Below are 23,983 nucleotides of genomic sequence, written 5' to 3' on the forward strand. Positions count from 1 at the left end.
TAGAAACATGCATTTTAGAATTTAAAGTTGATATAAAGTGAATAAACACGACTATTTTGACATTTTTTGTCAGTTTGTACATTGCAGCGCTTCCAAGAAATAGAAAAAAAGTTAAAAAAGAATAACTCTACTAAACTCAATGGACATGTTGATACGACGTTGCCTCTGCTGAGGCTTTAATTAATAGTTACCAGTTGTATCATCTTGCATTATTCCTTTTAGTAAGGCAAAACATTGCATTAATTTGAAAATACTTACTTGTTAAGAAGAAAATATCTATGAAAATTAGAGTGAGTATTGCCCCACTGTAAAGAGGTATGTGAAAATGTAGTATACACTGCATAACAGTGATACCTAATAACGCGCGATACATTCGCACTCAACCTATAATCCGGGAGCTGACGACTTTTGCATGAAGTGCCAGTCTGACAATCCTGCAGTTTCAGCATATTTATTTTTGCAAGATTTTCAACCGTCTGACTATTTGTGGAGTACATATTTTAAATGAAAAGCCCTCGAAAATCCACTTGTCAAATGTTTTGTTTGGTTGCAATACGGCGCTACCGTCAACTTTTTCAGTAAAAGTGTCAATATATATAAAATCAAAATCTTTCCAAGTTTTATTCAAATAAGGTGATTTCAAATAACATCATACTTCGGTTAATTTCATACGTTTTTATAATAATTCTTGTTTTATGGCTAACAATACAATTTTTTAAATTTTTAACTCTTCACATTGAGTACCATTCAAAATTAAGGTACTTCAAAATTTATGTTTTCAAATTCAAATCTTACAATTACTCAATTTCATATATGGGGAGTTGAAACTTAAACTATAACTCTTTAACAGGAAAACCTAGATCACGTTGAATAAAAATTCTGAAACAATTCAGGAATTATGCATGGTGATTTTCTAATCGATTTTTTCTCTGGTTAATCGAAATCTTAACATGATAGAGCACTTTTGTATCCGGATTCGGAATTAGGGTTTCAAAAAAGAAGCTAACAATTTTTCATAAATTCTTTGCAGAAATGATATACTTAAGTCACACGATACATGTATAGGTGCTATGTTAAATTATAAAAAAATTCTACTATTTCTGCAAATAATAAAATTTGTGTAATATCGTACGATAATGTAAACAATTTGAACGTTCCCGAAACGTATGCAAAATACAACGCAAGAGTAGAACAGAAACGGTACCTGGTTTTTTTGTATTTGGCAAACCTATACACGTACAATTTTGGGGTTCCTCTCATTGGCGATAGAATTCCCAACTCTTTCCTTCAAAATCAAAGTTGTAAAACGTAACTTGAGTAGACATAAAAACAAAGTATTGCCAAGAAATAATAGTGGTCGGTGAAGTGAACAACATTATTCGTATTTGTTGCGCAACAAATACATTTTTCTCTGTTTAGAAGATTGTAAGGAACTATTTGAAATCCAATAAATTGCAACAACATACTATTTGAATACTTTCACAAATATTTTACAGTAATATGCCTGAGTATTTTTACAGAGGTATACATTTCTTAGCTTAATGAATTGTCGACATAAGAAATAGATATGCATGCATTACATGCTGCAATTGAAGGGGCGGATGCAATAACCACCTTACCGCTCGAACGCACGAAGAATTATTGTCCGCTGAGCAAATTTTCAAAATTGTTTAAATTTGAATATTGACCATAAATACTTGTAGACTACTTTATTGTGCATCTTTTTTGTACCACAAATAAATCCAATGTTTTTTTTCGTTTTTTATTTATTGAAGGAAAACGAAAATTTTCAACGAAAAAAGAATCAATACTTTTTTGCATTCAACTCGCCAGATCTTTGTCAGGAATTGATATTTGTTCTTAAAAATTGTATGTAACATTCTTTAACATATTCTATGACTGTTGGAGTGTTTATCTTATTTTAAAAACATTTCAGAGCTGTGTAGTGAACTTTCAAAAATATTTTCTTCGAAATCTGGGATGCATTTATATAACGAGAAAGTTGTGTGAGGAAGTTTCGAATTTTGACAACTTCCAGTGTATGGCTTGCTAACCTCGACTTGGACCTACGTCAATGTACGTCAACCCGTGGCGCTATATTCTCGCGTGCCGAGACTTTTTCCCTCTAATGACTAAAGATCTGCAAAAAAGTATTGGTTTTTTTTTTCTCGTTAAAAATGGTTGTTTTCCTTAAATTACTAAAATCCAAAAAAAAACTTCAAATTTGTTTTTCGTACAAAAAAGAGGCGAAATAAAATAGTCTACAAGTATTGATGGTCAACACTCAAATTTGAACAATTTTGAAAATTTGCTCAGCGGACAATAATTCTCCGTGTGTCCGAGCGCTAAGGTGGTTATTACATCCGCCCCTTCAATTGTTCTTACTTTCAAAAATATATAATAGGAAAATCATCATAGGGCTGTACTAATTTTTTTGGAATGAATATTCTTAGGATTTATTCGCTTTCATAGGAAAATCTTTATGAAAAGCATTACAGGAAATTATTGTCAGAATTATTCTGGGAAAATCATTGTGAAATAACAATAGTACAGTATTAAGAGAAGGCATAAAATACAGAAACTATAAATAATACATGAATGATTTGGGGACCACTCAGATTAAAGTATACAAAAATGATCATATTTTAAACAATTATTCAATTGTAAAGATCTGCATGTGGAACTCTGTTATAAATATTTTGGATACTGTTTATTCCTAGACTGAGTTTCCTATAATACTTTATGTAAAAATCAAAACGTTTTGAACTTTCCATTTTTCTGTGAATTAACCGGTTCTCAAAGTGTCGTGCGTTCTTTTCTACATGTCTATCTTAATAAATAAAAAAAAATTAACAACTTTGGACGACTGCAGCGCCATATTGCAACCTTAGAAAATGTCTGGTAATTGTGTTTTCTAGTGTTTTTCAGTGAAAATAACTTGCCCTCACACAGCCAGACTGTAGAAAATCATCCCACACCGGGAAAAACGTCTGGTAAGAATATTTTCAAGTGTTTTTCAGTTCAAATAATTTGTCTTTAAACAGACAAACGGTAGAAAATGATACCCCACCCCCCGCAAGTTGACAATTTTCAAAGAATCAAACGCCATCCTACAAACGGACAAAACATCTAGCAAGCATATCTTCGAGTGTTTTTTAAGGGAAATAAATGGTCTTTGAAGATATGATATTGTATATGAAAAGTTTCATCTGGTAGAAAATTATGCATAAAAAATATCATTAGCTCCCGGACTAATATATGAACAAATTGACATAGCATAACCCACAATTTTGTCATTTACATCAAACAAAAATTTAACATCTTCGGTTCTGATACACTTTTCAGAAAACAGCGATAAATAAAGATTTTATTTTTCCTAATCTTAAGAGAACATTTAGTTATGCAGCAGAAGAATCCTTTTTGAATTACTCAAAAATGAAATAAAATACAATCATTTTTCTGATAGAAATTCTTATGAGAGTTCATCTAATTAAGCAATAATAATATTTTTAGAGAGACATAAACCAATTAATACAGAAAAGGATCGATATTCTGAAGTCAATAATAACTAAATCTCTCAAATAAACAATTAAAACAAATTTTAATATAATCGGATTCTCCTGTTACATCAATCAACATGCATTGCTTAATGTGCCCTAGCGTTTAAATGGCTGACAACAAAAACTGAGTACATGCATACCACTTTATAAATAAATCAATTGATTTTAAAGAAGTAGCAGATAAAATGTGCAATTTTTTGCTTAAAGATAAAATTTAACTTTCTAATTAACAATTCTTCTGCTAGTGCGAGTGCAGATACCTAGTTAGAGTAGTCGCCAATTATTTGTACTAACATAATAAGTACGTATCAATTGAAGTCTGCCGTGCAAATAAGAAAATACGGCAACAGCGTATCGCTATAAGTCCATTTTTCAGTCAAAAGCAATATTTATCTATAGATATTGCAACAAAGTTTATTTTTCATATTCAGTAAAATCAGCAGTTTAAGTGCTTCTTACTTGCACGGCAGAATTAATCTAACTTCGTTTACCAAAAGCTATTTCCCTTATTAGTTTAGAAATGTCATCAAAGTTTTCATAAAAAAATAGAACCACGAGAAGATTTGGTGTAACGTGTAAAATGTATGGTGATATGCCTTTATAAAAACCCTTAATTCCTTCTGACCTCCAAGTCTTTCTAATGCAGTCCAATGATCCCTTATAGTTATGGTGCTGATCCTGAAGTCGGGTTCTCACTACCTGGTAAGGATAAGTGGCGGACGCTGCTACGAGTTTCGAGAATGCTGCAAATGCCACGTAGTCGATAAAGTTCTGCAAATAATAAAAATGAATAGTGGAATAAAAATGCACAAGTTTTATGATGGGAGTGTGGAAACAGAAAACAACCCGACCGACCCGCACGGGCCTGGTCAGGTTGACTCGAGAACCCTCAATCTATCCGCGCATTTACGATGTTTACAAAAATTATTAGTTAAACTTTAATTACACCCATTTTATTTAATTGGGAATGACAAGCTTCTATTGGACTTGCTCTGTAGGTATGAGTGTATTTTCAAGGTCAATTTTTTCATTCCTATTTTGACACACTTCAACATATCCAATCGACTTGAAACTTTGCAGACATATGTATTTCCAATGAGAATGCAAAGTTCGATTATGAAGTTTGAGCTCTTACGCACGCGACCCACTACTTTCATTTTAATTATTCTATTTGGAAATTAAGTTCAAGAAAATACCACGATAATCATTTTCACTTTAATAACTTCTATTTATACACGACTTCGCATGGGTACCATATACGACGAAAGATCGGGTTGTGTGCTCGAATTTTGAAGACCTGACTAAACTCGGGAGGTGGTTTTCTGCAGTATTCCTTTCATCGGACCAAACTTTTAGGCGAATGCGAGTACTTCGAGCAAACTCGTATGTAGCTGTATTGTAACTAAACCTTAGTAAAAAAAACAGACCCTATTCGTTAGAAAATAGCCAAATTCTCAACTTTTTCTGAAACTTCTTTCAATAATTAATAATTAAAAGTTCTGGTAAATTTAATAAATCACCTAGAAAAGAGGCATCACAAAGACAATCTTAGTTAACTTCGTAAACAAATTTGAAAAATACCCAACTCTCAATATGTTTACGAAAATTGTTTGAAAGATTAATAATTATTATAAATTTACAAAATAACGTGGAAAATGATCATCGAAAGACATTATTAGTTCATTCCGTAAACAAAGTATGCCTCTTCCTTGAAAAATAGCCAAGTTATAAATATGTTGATGAGCATTTTTTAAATAACTAATAGTTCTCGTAAATTTGCAAAGCAATATAGAAAAGAGTCACCGGATAGACATTCTCAGTCGACTCCGTAAACAAATTGACTTGTAGAAAAAGGGAAAAACTCTTAATTCTTTATTTAAAATTGTTTAAATAATGAATAGTTCTTGTGAATTTACAAAGCTACATAGAAAAAAGTCATTGGATAGACATTCTTAGTTTAGTTCGAAAACAAATTGATTCGCAGGATAAAGGCAAAACTTTAAATTTTTGAAGTAAAATTGTTTAAATAATTAATAGTGCTTGTGTAAATTTGCAAAGCAAAAATAAAAGAATGAAAAAGCAAACGAATAAAAAATAAAAATTCGTAATTAACTCCGTGAACAAATTGACTTGTAGAAAAAAGAGCAAACTCTTTATTTTTTAATTAAAATTGTGTAAATAATTGATAGTTGTTGTAAATTTACAATGCAACTCAGAAAATAGTCATCGGATAGACACTCTTAGTTGACTTCGAAAACAAACTGATTCGTTGGTTAAAGGCTAAACTTCAAATTTTTGAAGTAAAATTGTTTAAATAATTAATAGTGTTTGTAAATTTGCAAAGCAAAAACGAAAGAGTAAAAAAAGCAAACGAAAAAAATAGAGATTCTTATTTAACTTCGTAAACAAATTTACTTTTAGAAAATAGTTCAAAAGCTCTTAATCTTGTTATTAAAATTGTTTAAATAATTAATCATTCTTGTAAATTTACAAAGCAATCTAGAAAAGAGTCACCGGATAGACATTCTTAGTTGACTCCGTGAACAAATTTACTTGCAGAACTCGTAGAAAAAAAGTCACTTCTAGTTTTTTGATAGCAATTGTTTAAATAATTAATAGTTCTTGTAAATTTGCAAAGAAACATATAACAGAGTAATCGGATAGACTTTCTTAGTCGACTCCGTAAACAAATTGACTCGTAGAAAAAAGGGCAAACTCTAATTTTTTAATAAAAATTGTTAAAATAATTAATAGTTCTTGTGAATTTACAAAACGACATAGAAAAAAGTCATCGGATAGATATTCTTAGTTTAGTTCGAACACAAATTGATTCGTAGGATAAAGGGCAAACTTTTAATCTTTAACTAACACTGTTTAAATAATTAATAGTGTTTGTAAGTTTGCAAAGCAAAAACAAAAGAATGAAAAAAAGCACAAGAATAAAAAATAGACATTCTTAGTTAACTCCGCAAACAAATTTACTTGTAGAAAAAGGTTCAAAAACTCTTAATCTTGTTATTAAAATTGTTTAAATAATTAATAGTTTTTGTAAATTTGCAAAGCAACATACAACAGAGTCATCGGATAGCCTTTCTTAGTCGACCCGTAAACAAATTGACTCGTAGAAAAAAGGGAAAACTCTTAATTTTTCAATTAAAATTGTTTAAATAATTATCAGTTCTTTTGTAAAGCAACATAGAAAAGGGTTAGTTGACTCCGTGAATAAATTCTCTCGTAGAAAAAAGTTAAACTATTATTTTTTAATTAAAAATCATTTAAACAATTAATAGTTCTTGTAAATTTACAACCGAACATAATGAATTAAACTTATTCTTTAAAGAAGAGCTATTTATGAAAATTGTTTTAATAATTAAACTGTTTGAAGATTAAATAAATGCTAAAGACCATAAATGAGCTCCACTCGAATTCGGCACGATCGCTGCAACTTAATCGCTAGGAGTGTTTACATCCAATAATGTAAACAGATACCTCGAACGGGAGCTCGAACGTACCTGTTTCACTTTTCTGTCACTCTATGGGAAGCTGCGACCTGCTTTCAACTATAGGAATCTTTAACACGAAAACCTAGATCCCGTTGAATAAAAATTCTGCAATAATTCAGGAATTATGCATGGTGATTTTTTAATAGATTTTTTCTCTGGTTAATCGAAATCTTAACATGATAGAGCACTTTTGTATCCAGATTCGGAATTAGAGTTTCAAAAAAGAAGCTACATTTTATAGGTTAATGTAATTTACGGCAATAATATAGAAAGGTAGATTATATTACGAGATGTGGAGTAGTCCAATTTGATCTAGTGTACGTATGTATTTTTCAGAATTCTATGCTTATTACATGAAAATTCAGGGAATCGAAAACAGCGAACGTTGCTTAGTGTTCGTTAAGCCGTCTTTTTTTCGTATTTCAAACTTTAAACGCGTTTTTCTCGATACGCACTTTTTTGGGGTGGTCGCCACGATTCCAAGTGATCAACTAGACCGATTTCAATCAACTTTTTCTTTGGAAAGGACCTGGCTATCGTATGACCATCGGTCATGATTTTCTATTAATATTTAATAAACATTTGACACAGTAAATGTTAAAAAAAAACGAAAAAAAAAACGTTTTTTTTTTTAATTCGCCATTTGTTTTTTTATCCATATTTATTAATGATTGACGGTCATACGATAGCCACTTATGGACTCTTTAAGAATCAAATGGGTTTTTGTGTTTCAGATGCTCCGAATCTGAGAAATCATGGCGATTCTTTTTTCACATGGCTTCTTCAAAGAGCCCGTATCTCGGCCGGATGTTAATAAAAAATGACAAATTTTTTGTTAATTAATTAAAAGGATGTCCTACAAGACAATAAATAATTGCGAATGTCAAATAAAAATTATTGTGAAAAAAATTATTTAAAAAAAGATCCTTGAACATGTACTATCCCCTTAAAGGGTCAATATTTTTTTAATTTGAATCATACCCCCCCCCCCCCCCCCCCCCCCCCCCCCCCAACTACAATGCATTTGATCGAGAAAAAGTTTCGTGTAGATAGTTCAGTTCTGTATTACTGAGGGCGCTACGATAACACACAGGCACAAAAATCCTGTCATTTGTCATAAAAGCTCATTAAAACTGTGCATTAAAAAAATGAAATTTGTCTAATAAAGGTAGAAAATAAATTCCATCGAAAATCAATATTAATTTAGTGAAATATCGCGGAAAATTTTATAAACCTAAATTTTACAAAGTTTTTATTTTTAAATAGAGTTAGAGTGAAATATTTAAGGTATCAAAAAATTATCAGAAACTTGCAAAAAAATCAGGAAATGATTAAGAATTTTTTAAGCCTGAAAATAACCAAAAAATGTATATTGGATTTCGAATAACGTTCCCGCTTACAACAGAGCTTTTTCCACTTCTTATTTGCCGAGTTTAAAAACTTCCTAGTCCAGGAATAGGATTTCCACCTTTCGCTTCTGCTTTTTTCAGCCTGTTTCGAATGACAGCTGTGGAGCATATATAAGTCAATTGTCCAAAACGAGAAGTGTCAAATTTTCTGGAAGTACGATTTTCAGATAGCAGTCTGTTGCACACTCAATGCCTGACATCATTCTCCACGAAATCGAGAAACGAACTACAGTCATGACTGAATTATCGGCACAGGTCGACTATAACATCACTGACAAAAAGAAGGAAGAAAGGTTGATGTAGTCGGAGCAAAATCGGGAGTTGTCAAGAAGGAAGACCAATGGAATAGCAGACGGGCAAGGATCAGAAATGTGAGGTGCTCTTCCTTTATTCAGATACAGCGCACGCTACAACCGTAGAGGGACGATAAGTATAGCGGCGACAATCCAGCGGGCAGCTTGAATCACTCTAATGGGGAGCGAGATAACAGGGGAATGCTTAGTTAGGTTTAGTTTTGGAACCAATTACCCGCGGCGCTAGTGCCACGAACCAGTGCTTCACGATACAAAGTATGCTTAAGAGTGTAAGTGATATAGGTGAAGAGAGTATCCGGCGTACATAAGACGAACTGCAAAAAACTTTAGAACCATTATAGCTGGTCTGGTCTTCCCGAAATATAGTCTAGGTATTTACAATTGAAATACAAATGATTTTTTCTGAGCGAGCCCCTTAGAAACTTTTTGATTCGCTTAGATTAATAGATCCTTTCTAAGAATGATTAACTACAATAATATTTAGTTTTACAATATGTGAGCATCTATTGAATATTATTTGCTTTTGGATTGCAGAAATAACAAACACGTAAACTTATTATATACTAATTCTACAAATGAGCGATCTTACAGGGCTTGCGTTCCCTATTACCATAAAAATACATTTTCCACGATTTTGAAATAAAATGTTTGCTATTTACTTTTCTTTTTCAGGATTACCCGTTTGGCTCTGCCCTGTTCCATTGCTTTCTCTTAGTTTTTCCGTCTTCTTCATCCACGTCTCTCCATGTCCATTACCATCTAAAATCCATCTTACACACTCATCCACACTCAACTGTCCATTTTCCTCTCGTGTACACCTCTCTAATATATGCGCCCATGACTCCATTTCGTATCCATGTATTCTATAAAGATTCTCTTTTTTTCTTCCTTCTTTATTTTTTTGCAGATATTCTGGTTCCTTCAAACCTTTGACAATCGTATACCACCTATTGTACCTTGAATCTATAATCTTTTTCCATCTCTCTTCTCCTTGTCTTGTTTATAGATCTAACTTTATGTCCTGCCACTCCATAACGTCTTCTCGTATATCACAAACCCTTCTAATTTTTGTCCTTCCTTCCTCCCATTTTAAATCTCCCAAATTGCCTCTCGCCTCATTGTATTAAATTTCGCCCAAACATACTTGTATTATTTTGCTTTCCTCTTCCCTTTTTAGCTTCTCTTCAAACCTCCAGGCTCTCTTAATTTGTTTGGTGACCATTTTTTACCTTCCTAATTCTTCCCTTAACACGTATCGTGGACAACTGCAACTAACCCCCATTACCCATCTTAAAAATCTCTTCATGCATGCTTTCCAGTTTCTAAACTCCTTCCATCCTCAGACCTCCACTCCATAACAAAACACCGCCCAAACCAACGCGTCAAACTACCAGACCCTCATCGCCCAATCGTCATAAGACCTTCTCTTTTCCTATACCCAATACTTGGCCCATCACTTCACTTGCACATTCAATTATTTTCCTCGTAATTTATTTTGGTCTTTCTATTTCTAAAGCACATCACTTTGGTCTTATCTACGTGCACCGTCAAGTGCTTTGCTCCCACATACTCTTCGAAGATTCTCATAATCAGGTTCATCTCCTTGTATTCATCTTCTAACAGAACTACGCCGTTCGCGTATGCTAAAGAGTATAGTTTGCTATGCCCTAAACCTTTTATCCTTTCCCTTTCTTCTTTAACTTATCTTCTAAGGCTGCTAGCAGCACATTAAACAGTGGCGGTCTCAACAAACAACCATGCCTTATACCTCTTCCAGTCCAGAAAACCTACCCTTTTTATTACACAGATGTTGTCTATAGTCCCCATCCGTTTCCCAAATCCTGTCTGATTTTGTGGGATACATTCTTTCTGTTCTATATGACTCTCCAATGTTTTTCTTAAGATTTCTGAATATATTTTATAGACTACTGGCATGAGGGTGATCCCTTTGTATTCCTCTACCTTCATTCCCTCCACTTTCTTGACAAGCGGTACCACCAGTCCTGTCATCCACTCTTCTGGTCACCCTTTTTCTTTCCAGACCTTGTTGCAGCTCTTCCACATCTCTTCCGTAATTCCTACTCCTCCATATTTCATCACTTCGTTCTTTGTTCCATATTCTCCTGTAGCCTTGTTTCTCTTTAGCCTATTTATTGCCTCATCTACTTCTTCTATTGTTCTTTCATTCTCTTCCTCCATTTCTCCTTGGAATATCCTTCTCTTTTCCTCTTTAATATTATTTTGCTTTCCCCCTAATAGACCCTTTAAAATAATCCGCCCTTACATTTATTTCTTTTTCTTCATTCACGCCCTTTCTTTACCCCCTATCTCTATTTATCACATCACACAACCCGCCTTCTTTGATCGCTTTTTCTACTTCTACCTTGTATTCCTCCTCTCTCCTTTGCCTTTTCCATCATCTTCTCAAGTTTTTTTTCCTGTTATACTCTCCCTTCACTATTTCCCCTTTTCTCTATTTTCTTACACACCCTTTCATTCTCTCTTTACTCTCCCAGCATTCCTCGTCCCACCAGCTTCTCTTTCTCCACTGTCTTTCTTCTTGATTACCCAGCTCATCCCTTTCTTCTCAATCGACCCCTTCAACCATTCAATTAACGAGTCTACTCCCTCCTCTTTTTCATACCTAAGCTTCTCCTTATCCATCTTTTGTTTAAACTCTTTTAATTTATCTATCCCCCAGGCTCCCATTGTTGTGCTCCTTTCTCCCCCTCTATTTCCTTTCCCCCTCTGCCGCGCTGACCGACGCCTTCTTTCAGTGTAGCTATGACTGGGAAGTTCTCGGACCCTATCTCATTCCCCACCTTAATACTCCTTACCATATGCCACATTCTTTCTTCAACCAAGATGTAGTGTATTACTGTTGCTCCCTTTCCTATGAACGTTATCTCTCCTTCCCTATTTCATTCCATATTGCCATTACATATAAAAAATCCTGTTTTTCCTATCACGACTAATAATCTCCTCCCCTCCCGGTCCGTCTCCCTATGTTTGAAGCTCCATATATAAGCGGCTGAATGTAAAAACAAGACCTAAAAAGTTCGGGAGTAAAATTGGAACATACATTTTTCGGAGTAAAAAGGGAACAAACAAATCTTCCGAGTAAGAACAGGACACAATTTCTTCAGAGTAAAAATGCAACATACTGATTCTCCGAGTAATAACGGAACAAACGAGCACACGGCTAGAGGGATGGGTTGCAAGCACGGTTATTAGGTGGGGATAGAGGCTCGAACCGCGCGCAGTTTTGGATTAGCATTTCATCATGAGTCTCACATGGAAAACAAAAACAAAAAAGAAAAATACATTAGCTTAGAAAAATAAAATAATAAATGATAATCGTTATTCTGATTACAAATTTAATTAATCTAATCATCGATTTTGAAGAAAAAAACGACATTCTTATTAACTAAAAATCAGAGTTTTTTGGAAATATCAATTACAATTACTCAGAAGGAAATATGCAGAAATTGTTTAATTTTAAAGAAATATGCGTAGCATAGTTCATCAAAGGATAAAAATGATGAACAATGTAAAAAATGGTTTTTAAATCAATTTTATTTTCTGGCAGTGTTTTTGGAAATTGCATAAAAAAAAGTATCAGAGCATTATTTAATTTATAAAAACTTCTAGAGATAAATCTATTCGGTATCGAAAAGGAAGCTGTCTTAAAATAAGAAGATACAATAATATTTATTTTACAATATTTATATAAGTAAATATTTCTTAATCAAAACTCCAAATGAGCTTCTTGCGACAAACGATATTGTGTAGGAAATTCGAAAAGATACCATTTTTCCATCTCTCTAATGAAAAGGCACAATTTAGGGATTACTAGATTTTTAAATGACTCCCAATTGGCCTGAGCTAAACATATTAATTCAAAAAGGTATTAACTTTTCCTAAAACATCTTACACTCAACATTTGTTCTCCAAAAGTAAGAAAGGACAAATGTGTTTTTTGTCAAATCTCATTGACGTCATTCCTGTACAAAGGTCAAGATCTCCCTCTAACAGTCGTCAAGTGTCTGTTGTATACAGGCTTCCAAATGAATAGGGACAGTTCGCACTTATGTGTAAAAAAAACCTTCCAAGAATCTTTTAGATTGCAGCACGGGATTGTAGAAACGATTGGGCAGAAGAAGAAAGTGAGGGATCAAGATGACTATATAAGCAGCGATATAAACTTCGCAAAGTTGCACGCCGAGTTTGTTGTGAAAAATCATGATGCAAAAATTGAACGCAAATTTTTCATCAAAACGTTCAAGAAAGATTTTTTATTTCACGCTTTTCGCGTTGAAACATGTTCGGTTTGTGATCAGTTGATAATGAAAATCAAGTCATCCACAGGAGTAGAGTAGCTGCACACAGAAAATTTATTGTCAGAGCATCACGCCAAATCGGCTGCTGCAAGATGCCAGTTAGGAATAGAGAGCATCAAATCTGGACACGAAAATAATTTTTGCATATCGATTGATATCCAGCAGGATATTTCACTACCAACATTGACTCACGGTGAAATACTCTATTTACGGCAACTCTCTTGCTACATTTTTGGGGTTTATATAAATACGGATAATGATACACCTCGGATTGGTGGATTCAGTTGAACATAAGTTTTTGGTATCTGGTTACAGCTTTCTTAGCTGTGACCGTGATTTCGCTCAAATTAAAAAAAAAGGAAGAGAATCTTGTGCGACATAGAGGAGGTTCAGCGATTAATCCAAGATTGTACATTATTCAATATTTTAATATCACAGTTTTGGTTGACTGATATACCCCACCGACAGAAATCTTAGATTATATATGCTAAAGATTCTCAAGGCTCAGAGAAGCTCTGAGAAATTCTTCTGGCACTCAAGTAGATATATTTAAAGGTCCAGGTAGCTCGTTTAAATGTTTTGACTCGTGTTTTGAAGGCTTTAAAATGTCCTTTCCTATATGGAAATAAAAATACGATCATAAATAACAAGCAGCAATAACCGAATGCAGCCTCTACAAAGTACCCGCAAAGACCCCATTGGGTCCCCATTCGGTTCCTTTTTTAAAAACTCGAAAAAACAGCGAAATCAATTTTTAAATGTTTGAAATTCGGATTCTACGTTAAAATTCCCTATAGAACGTCACGGAATAATCGCAATATTTTTTTTTGCAACGGTAAAAAGTTAAAAAATATATATAAGACGTATAACGCCTTTTGACTCTATACTTCAAACGCATCGTCTGTAAGTAGCAGTCAACAGACGTTATACGTCTTAATTTTTTTTTTTAACTTTTCACCGTTGCAAACAAAAATATTACGATTATTCCGTGACGTTCTATCGTGAATTTTAACGTAGAATCCGATTTCAACAATTTAAAAGTTGATTTCGCTGTTTTTTTCGAGTTTTTTTTATAAAGGAACCGAACGGGGACTCAAAATGCATAATAATAAAGTGTTTTAAGTGGGATCCAGTCAACAAAAATGCTGGAAAAACACTTGAAAAACTTCGAGGGATTTAAAAGTTTTCACGGTGTTTTTAATTATTTCAGGCGACATAAGAGACTGTCAACATTTTAAATGATTTTTTGAGGCTTTTCAAGTGATTTTGAACAGATTTCTGAAGATATAAATTATTGCTTTAACATTTCATAATATTTCTATAAATTGCAAAGAATTTCACAAAAATTAGGGGATTTCGTATGATTTCAAAGATTTGAAGATAATTTAAAATATTTTGGTTAATATGTGGTTTGAAAAAACCTTCAATTTCGTAATATTCGAAAGGATTTCATAGGATTTATAAGATTTTAGGATATTTAAAAAGATGCCAAGGGATTTCAGAAGATTTTCAAGATATACAAGTATTTTAAATAATTTTTAAAAGACTGTATAAAATGTACGAGAATTTCGATAATTCTAAGGGATTTTGAAGGCTCTTAATAAGGTATTTGAATAATATTTTCAGCATTTTAAAGTTTAATATTTTCAATAGATTTATAGAGTTTGAGGTCATTTTGAAGTATCATAAAGATTTTAGGGTACTTTAAAAGATATCAAAGGATTTGAAATATTTCATGTCATTTACAAAGACTCCAAGATATTTTCAAGAGATTAAAAATATTAGAGGGAATTTCTAATAATTTTAAGATATTCAAAAATATTTTATGCTGTTTTAAAGACTTTCGGAGGATGTGGAAGAATTTTATATTACCTGCAAAGTTGCAGGATATTTTCAATGATTCCCAGAAATCATTAAATTATTTCTAAGGACTTCAACTATTTGAATGTATTTGAAAAGCTCTCATGAAATTTAATACAGTTTTCAGGATTTCAGGACATAGTTTCAGATTTTATAGAATTTTACGGGTTTTCAAGGAATTTCATTGGATTTCAACGGTTTGTAAAGATTTGAAGCGATTTCAACCTTAAGCACATGTGGCGAAGGGGTCACGTAACTAGATTCCTACCTCACTCGCAGGATTTCACTGGGAGCGGGTGCTAATTTGAAAAATTGCACCCACTCCCAGCGAAATCGCGGTAAAATTCCAGCCTCAACCATGTCTCACGACCGTGAGATAGATAGTTATAGTCTGTAACGGAATCAATACGACGATCCGGCAAAAGTTTCGATCACCCCGAGAACACGGAGTGATCCAAGGACTACCACCTTCTGCATTTTTCCCGCAAGTGTTTTAGCATATTGTTGACACGCAGGGATGCTTTTTAGGCTATTAGCAAGTGAAAGCTTGGCACCTCCAAGAGCGCCGATGATAAGGACGGTCAGTTTAACAGAATATTCCGGGTACAATCGTTGCAACTCCCGTATAAGGTCTCTATACCTCTCTTCCTTTTCATTCTCCTTGACTATGATGTTTTTGTCAGCTGGTGCCGAAAATTCGATAACAAACATGGTTCGCTTCTCGAAGTCAAGAAGAACCATGTCTGGCCTCGAGTGTGCAACAGAAACAATTGTCGAGAATATAATGTTCAAGTATATGCGGCACTTCCCATTCTCGACAATAGACTCGATTAATTCTGTAAGAGTGACAGAGATGGTAATACAGCACCCTTAGTGCCACATTGTGCCTTTGCATGTAGGTCGTTCCCGCATGAGTTGGACAACTAGATAGTATGTGAGGTAAAAGCTGGGAGTGTGCATGGCACGTCCTGCAGCTATCATCGGGAATGTCTTGGCTCAAAATGTGGCGACGGTATGTTAAGGTGGAAATGACACCATCTTGGCATGCCAAAATGATAACCTCCGTACCAGACTTCAATACCGGCGATTTAAGGAAAGCAAACGTTAGCTCACACGACACTGACTGATCCTCCACATTTCTGTGGAAGATACCGTGCATCCTCTTATCGAGGAGCTGTTCACGAGTTTTTCTCTTGTGCTTTCTTAATCCGGGCTTTCAGGAGTGAGTACTCGAGATGGATAAGATTTGACACATTTTGCTCACCCCTAGTGCCACGAACCAGTGCTTCACGAGAAAAAGTATGCTTAAGAGTGTAAGTGGTATAGGTGAATCAAAACGTTCAAGAAAGATTTTTCATTTCACGCTTTTCGCGTTGATACATGTTCGGTTTGTGATATCCAGCAGGATACGGATAATACGTTTACAGCTTTCATTGATGTAGGGTAATTATCTTCTACGACCTAAGATAAAATTTCATTTTATTTGCATGGTGTCTAAGGCTGACCATATAGAACTTGCGACTGATCTCTCTGCGGAAGGTTTTTTGGCGGTGTGCGTATTTTCATTGGAAATTGTACCAATTTTCTGGGGGGCCAACAAAGATCTTCGCGAGATTACCTAATATTACCTAATATTCACTTAAAACAATAACACATTAAGCCCGATTGTTTCAGCAGCCTCCTCCATAGCTTTGTAGAGAAACGCTCCTTTTCCCGCTTCTGCGTGCTTCCTGGCCATTTTAAGAAGAGTGTTCGGAAGAACAAATTTGCCGGATGAGACGTTTGTATCTGCTTCGGAGAGTATATTTTATAGATGTCACATCCTGAATGCGGCTCTGTGGCACGCCCAGGTATGTATAAGTCGCTCCAGCGCAAAGCTGTCGTATAGCGCTTCCATCAACGAGCTCAGGATTTTCAGGGACGCCATTAAGGTTTCCTCGCTTCAAATAAACCTTAGCGCATTTGTTTAACGAGTTTCGGATGAATCTTTAAGCTTTCCAAAAGACAGATGATAAGTCTATGGGAGGTCGAATCGAAAGCTTTCCGATAATCAATCCAGGCCATAGATAGGTCACGCTGGTAGAATGCTGCATCTTTGCAAACACATCTATCGATGAGCAGGTTCTCCCGAAATCCCGCTACGCCTTTCTTTGAGCCTCGTTGTTCATACATTTCTTGCCACACAAGTTCAATTGCCCGAACAATCCTATCATTTAGGATAGCTCTGAATATCTTATACAGTGTATTCAGACAAGTGATTGGCCTGTAATTCACCTCCTCGGTAGTGGTGGGTGGGTATTCTTGATCAGGTGTTATGAGGGCATCACATAGCTCCTTGAAGCTATTTATATTTTCTGAGTCCTCGTCCAGTCTATGCTGCACTTCGTGGACTTGTCTCAAAAATACTTCGACCTCCTCTGGCTTGGGAGGGTGGTCGACAGTAACTGGAGAGCCTTGGAAGAGTCGAGATGGGTCAGAGGGAAACTGTTGATTTTCTCTGACCCACCTCTCCCTCCGCTCTAGACTGCTCATAGCGTCAGATAGTATCCGTATTCTCTTAACAATATGCTGCCTGATGGTCAGGAGCTACTGTCTTGCCCAGCCTACGTTTATGGCAAGTTGATGCTTTCGTCTTTTGGTCTTATGATCAAACGTTGGTTTTGTTTTACGGTTCGCATCGGCCAAAGCTCTCGCTGCATTATACACACAATAATTGATAGCCCAGAGGTCGGGTTCTTCGGAAAAATGTCCACGAAGCTCATCATCCAGTTCAGAAAGATCTTCAGGCTTGAGAGAAATTTTGATGTGGATGTTTCTCCGAGTCATAAAACATCGCTCTTCCTCTATTGGATGCCTGCCCGCGGTCCGTCTTAGTGTCACCTCTCTTCCTCTGTTGTCGGCTTGTTCTAGCTATGGTAGGGTAGGCGTTCCGCTTACATAGCCCCGTTTTCGGAGTAATTCGGCATGGTTTCGCAGACGTTGCTGCGAAAAGTGCGATAACTCCGGGTGTTTTTCGCACCACAGAGCATGCAGCCGTTCCATGTAACCCCGTTCAGGGGCCACACTCGCATCGTAGCACTCTACCAAGTCGTGATTTAGTCGCTCCATTCACCTAAAGGCCCCGAAATTCCACCGATCCGTCGCATTGAATCCATTTTCATTGGTTCCCCCAGCTCTAGAGTGGTCGGAATTGTTCGCCGACCCATTGTCGGGAGCCCTGCGCGTTCTGCTGTTTGGAACCGCACTAACTACAACTATGTTTTGGTGCTGTCATTGTTGTTCCCACGAGAAGCTAGGGAAAGGAGTTATTCCATCCTTGTAGAGCCCCGCATGCAAGGATAAGGCTGCGTACTCTAAGAGGTCGCTCGGTATCCCAGAGTCACCGTTTTAGATACCTCTACAAGGTGCCATTCAGCTTTCGGCACGGTTTTCACACCTCCGCTTGGGGGTTACTTCCTTTGCGACCGCCCCTGGACAATTGTCCGCGACTGCCTATTTATTTTTGTAACTATATTCCGCAGAAACCCTTGGTACAGGGACCCTCTATCCGCAACCCGAGGACGCGTTCGGTAGCTTTGTCATAGGCCCTTCGGTTTGTCTTCTCTCATTCTAACTCCTTCCCACCCTTTCCTCAGTCCAATAAGTAAAACGCCGCCTTTAATTCCACGGAATTCTATGTTATCATTCCCCATTCCTATCGCTTAACCTTTTATTTCCCAATTAATTAAGAACATATATGTTGCCTATCACCCTCATTCCTCTCCTAAACTATGTTTTCAGACTTTATTTGGAATCTCATGTATAACAGACGCCTTTCCATCTTTCATTATTTCTAACACCTTGACTATTTCTTCCCTTGCTATGTTCTCTTGCTTATCTCTTTTTCTACCATGTTATCCTCCTTTCCAAACTTCCCTCTACTCCTTCTAGCAAAATCTCTTCGTTTTCCTCACACAATTCTGTATACTCCTCCTTTTTTCTCCTATATTTTTCTCCACTACTTTTCCCTTTCATCCATTTTTCCTCAATAAAATTTGAGATCTTTTAGTTATGATTTATTATTAAAACTAAAAATAATAAATTTCATGAACCTAATATATAAAACAATAAATAAATTTACTTAAATTCTATTTTCATTTGATTTACTCCTTTTATTCTTCACCCCATCTACTTCTACTCCCTCTTTCACTGACTTATTTTTCGCTAATAGACTCTAATACTCTTTTTATTTCTCCTTTAATTATTTCCATCATATGTTTTACATTTCCCTTTCCCATTTTGATATTTCTTACAATTTCCTTAAACTGTTCTTTTCCTTCCAAAGAGCAATTCCCTCCTTTCGCTCTTTTCACCTTTGCTTCTATTTAGCCATATTATTACTATTTCCTTCCTCTAATGTTACTATTATTGTTACGTCGTAACACTGCTTTTGAAAATAAGATTTTTCGTGCGAGTCCTTGTGCGCTGATTTGTAGGTAGATCTGCTGGAGGGTGAAAGAGAAGGGGGTGGGGAGTAGGAGCGAACATGCGAAGGTATGGGAGCCGTGTTAAATCCTTTTCTCGACAACGGGTAATCTCATTCACGTGGGTGGCTGCTTAAAAAAGTCAGATTTAATTCAGAATAAAAAACATCCTCTACTTTTACCTAGTAAGCATCCGCTTACCTATCTCATCATTCGAGAATGTCATGAAGTTAACATGCACGCTGGCATTCACACAACTGTATACGCTCTTCAAGAAAATTTCTGGATTCTAAACGGAAAGAATCAAGTTAGGGAAATTTTCCATGACTGTGTGGAATGCATTCTATAACGACCTCAAATGATGCATGCTCAAATGGCCTATTCTCATTAAAGAGAAGATAGATCGCAACCCACATTTTTCAAAACGTATGGGTGTGTTTTTATTTGCATGGTGTCTAAGGCTGACCATATCGAACTTGCGACTGATCTCTCTGCGGAAGGTTTTTTTTGGCGGTTTGCGTATTTTCATTGGAAATGGTACCAATTTTCTGGGGGGCCAACAAAGATCTTCGCGAGATTTACAATTTATTCGGCACTAAAAAATTCAAACGAGGGATAGGATCTTTTGCGTAAGCTAAGAAAAATCGAGTGACACTTCAATCCACCGTTATCGCCTAATGAATTAAGCCAACTTTGAAATTATGAATAGTTTCAGCCTTTTATCATCGATAATACAATCATTTATTATAAGAGTGATTTTGCAAACAACGACGTTTCGGCAACAGTTTTGTGCCTTCTTGATATTAAACATTTTATCTAAAAATAAGGTTTTAAAGAGGAAAGATGACATTTGAGTCAAATTTAAAAATACAATTGAAAATTGTTTCAAACGGCGTACTTACAATTTAGTCATTATGAAAATTTGTAGATAATTAAGTCCTTGTTGTGCAGGTGTTATTTTTCCATTTTCCAATCGAAAAAAGTATATTTGAAAAGAACTGTTTTGTCTTCATAAACATTTTTTAACCACTATGGTACGACATTATACTGAAATATTATGAATTAGACGATTAAAAAATGTTTACATAAGTTCTAATCTGGTTTTTATTTTTTCTACAATGAATTCTTGTGAAGCAAAGAAAGTATTTGTAGATTGTTCTTTAATATTTCTATATAAACAGTATTTTAAATATTGTGAGTAGCTTCCTAAATGGTTAATCAAGTAAAGTAAATTTTTGATTTCGAAATTTATAATTTGTTTTTGAAAATGAGATATTACTGCATCTAATTTTCTGTGTACATTTGAATGAGCATTGTTAATTTGAAATGTTAATTAGAATGTATGTTAATGGTCATTGGAATGTTATCACCTCATTTCGGTGGTCTGTAGGATGTGGATGTAAAGAGTTTTAAACATCACGCGAAACGTGCATTAAAAGATCAAAAATTCACGTATGAGGAAATGAGCACGTTGCTAATCGAAATCGAAGCAATTTTAAATTCGCGAACTTTGTACGCTCTTTCGGCTAATTCTAATGACCCTTTAACTTCATCACCAAAGCTCGACAGGACTTTTGGAAGAAGTGGTACAAGGAGTACCTTAGCGAACTACAAATTCGCCAGTAATGGCAGAAGTCAACTGAAGGGCTGAAGGCTGGGTCGGTGGTTGCTCAGAAGGAGGATAATGTCGGATGGACACAACTGGATGAAGGGTCGGAAGAATAAATTAGCTAATTTTAAATGTAAAGTGTCTTGTAAATATAAAAAAAATGTCGTTTCGTTAGAATATTTGCAAATGCAGGTCGACTCAACTTATATGAGTTGAGAGAAACTCATTGTATATATTTTAAATAACTAATATTTCAGCTTAAGGAAACTGACTTCACTGTTACTACGTTAATTATCGTTCATTGTTTACGTTGGTTATACAGCATTCTCGTTAAGCCATACAAATTCAAAGGGCTGAAGCCCCAGGGGTATAAAAGCAAGGGGAAATACATTTTCAGTATAGGGATAACATGCCACTTTTTAAATAAACGAAGAAAAATGATGAAACATTGTTTCGTATTAGGGTGTAAGAAACACAGTGCTGTGCACCTAGGCACAAGATTTTTTCGGATTCCAAGAGGCATAACTGAGGGAAATCAAAATTTTATCGGAAGATCTCATGCTGGACCTAGTGATCTGTCAACAAGTTAACTTATTATATTGTATAAGAGAAGAAGGGAAATGTGGATATGTGTTTTGCGTCGTGGGCCTTTAAGTACAAGTCAATTGGAAATGCCCGTATTTGCGAGGAACATTTTATGAGTACATATAACTTTTTCACTTTGGGTTCAAAGTGTATCTCTTTTCGGTCAAAAATTCGTGCATTTTGTTGAAAAAATGGTCTTTTTGGTGGAAAATTAATCTTCTTGGCCAGACAACATGAAAAATTTGTTAGCATAAGGTAGAGACTTTTTAAATTGGTATTTTTTTCTGTTTTGTATCAAGAAAAACCTTGAATTTTCATACAGTTTTTTGGACGTACATTTTCGATATTTCTCATGGAAAAAATATTTTTTTAACCGATTTTTGTAAAAATACCACTTATTCACATTAAACTGGGAAAGGGGAATGCCATGTTAAAACTTTTCAAGGATATCACTTGAGCTTTTGAATCCTGCAAGCAGATCGTTCTTGGAACAGTCTGTTTAGCTCTTTACCTCAAAATCTCAATAAACTGACATCGCATTTTACTTCAGCAATGGAATTCGATAACTTAAATTTAAATGAATACAGCACTTCACACGAATATTCCTTAATGTTAATGATCATGTTCCTAGAAAACAATAAGTTATATCTAAAAATATTAACTTAGCTTGCACTTCACCTTCACCACAAAACCAGCGTCATAAAACTTATAAGCTTCCAAATTTTTATAAGCTTTCACTTGATTCGCAGTTTAACAACTGTGAGATTGTATAAATTATGACACTGTATCCATTATTGTCACCGAGGACACTCAGCTTAAATTTTCACTAAAATCTATATCTCTAAGAGCATGTGGATCAAAATTTCGATTTTTTTTCAAATTTTGGATATATCGGATCTTGACATCTCGCGACAATTTTTCCAAATATTTACTTTGCATTTCGAAAAAACAAAAAAAAATGTTTAAACTACGTAAATACATGCAAACTATAGAGGCTTTGGGAGGCTGTTATTCCTCTGAGGGACGCTCGGAGGGCGTGACGTCACAAGTGAGAATGCTCTATCGTTCTAGAGCGAACACATGAACTAAGAATACACGGTCTAAGGTACTATATTAGATAAGAATATGCAAGCTGCCATTCTGGTTCCCTGCCAAATTTACAAACGCTAAATTGATATCGAATTATATAAATACACTTACATGATATAGATTATTTATTTTTAAACTATACTGAAGCATTGTTATCAAAAAATAAATTATAAATAAAATTACATATGATATAATATATGAAATATTTAAATTCGACTATATGATTTTTTGACCCTCAAATTTGCCAAAAAGTACCTCTTGCAAAAATTATGATTGCAAACGAAATTTGACTCAGTTTACAAATAGGCGTGCGCTAATATTATAATCATATGATTTTTTAAATAAATATTAACAAATAAAAAAATAATATAATATAGGTCAAACATTAATACAATACTTTTTCAAGAGTTTATTATGATAGCTATTTATATTTCACATCATACGTCCTTTTTATTTGCGTGGGTTAATGTGCGTCGTTCTGTAGAAAACGGGTTCCTAAGCTTACTTTCTTCGGGACCTCATTTCACTTTAATATATCAAAAAAATCCTCATAGGCAATTTAATTACATGTAAACATAATCTTCAGACCCCCTTTATTTGAATCATACTCGGCAGTCTGATAAGTACCTGAAAATTCGCAAGAAAACGATATCCGAGACCAAGGCCAAACTGGATAAGTATTACCCGGACTCTGCACCGTCGATTGGAACGATTCATAAGTAGTTTACCGAGTTTCGTTGTGGACGTACGAGCACAGTTGATGCTGAACGATCTGGGCGCCCAAAAGAGGTCACTACACCAGAAAATGTCGAAAAAATCTATGATATGATGTTGAATGATCCCAAAGTGAAATTGAGAGAGGTAGCTAATGCTGTAGGCATATCATTGGAACATGTGGGCAATATCGTGCATTCAGTTTTGGGCATGAAGAAGCTCTGCGCGCGATGGGTGCCGCGTTTGCTCACAGTGGCCCAAAAACCAATTCGTGTGACAACTTCCCAGCAGAATGTGACATTATTTTCGCGTAAGCCGACCGAGTTTTTGCGCCGATTCATAACCATGGATGAAACCTGGATCCACTACTATACTCCTGAGTCAACGCAACAGGCAACAGTTGGTTCCACCGGGCCAAAGTGCTCCGCAGCGTCTAAAAACGCAACAATGGGTCGGAAAGATTATGGCCTCCGTATTTTGGGATGCACATGGCATAATATTCGTGGACTATCTTGAAAAAGGTAAAACCATAACCGG

At 35.2% G+C, this 23,983-nt stretch overlaps 1 protein-coding gene across 6 annotated transcripts in view; it reads right to left on the reverse strand.

Annotated features, from left to right (window-relative positions):
- The window catches only part of LOC117168150 (mitochondrial folate transporter/carrier), a 188,106-nt gene that overhangs the window by 56,792 nt on the left and 107,331 nt on the right, over positions 1-23,983 (reverse strand). For 5 of the 6 annotated variants that reach the window (XR_004466466.1, XR_004466464.1, XR_004466465.1 and 2 more), the window contains one exon: positions 4,186-4,331. Coding sequence is in view for 3 of the 6 variants with exons in the window: in XM_033353573.1 (XP_033209464.1) it covers positions 4,186-4,331 (146 nt within the window). In the remaining 3 variants the exon portion in view is untranslated. Of the gene's footprint in view, positions 1-131; positions 4,332-23,983 lie in introns of those variants that run through there. The other variant, XM_033353574.1, reaches the window with a different exon arrangement.

This window comes from Belonocnema kinseyi, chromosome 2 (genome assembly GCF_010883055.1).
Source record: "Belonocnema kinseyi isolate 2016_QV_RU_SX_M_011 chromosome 2, B_treatae_v1, whole genome shotgun sequence".
NCBI classification, from domain to species: Eukaryota; Metazoa; Arthropoda; class Insecta; order Hymenoptera; family Cynipidae; genus Belonocnema; species Belonocnema kinseyi.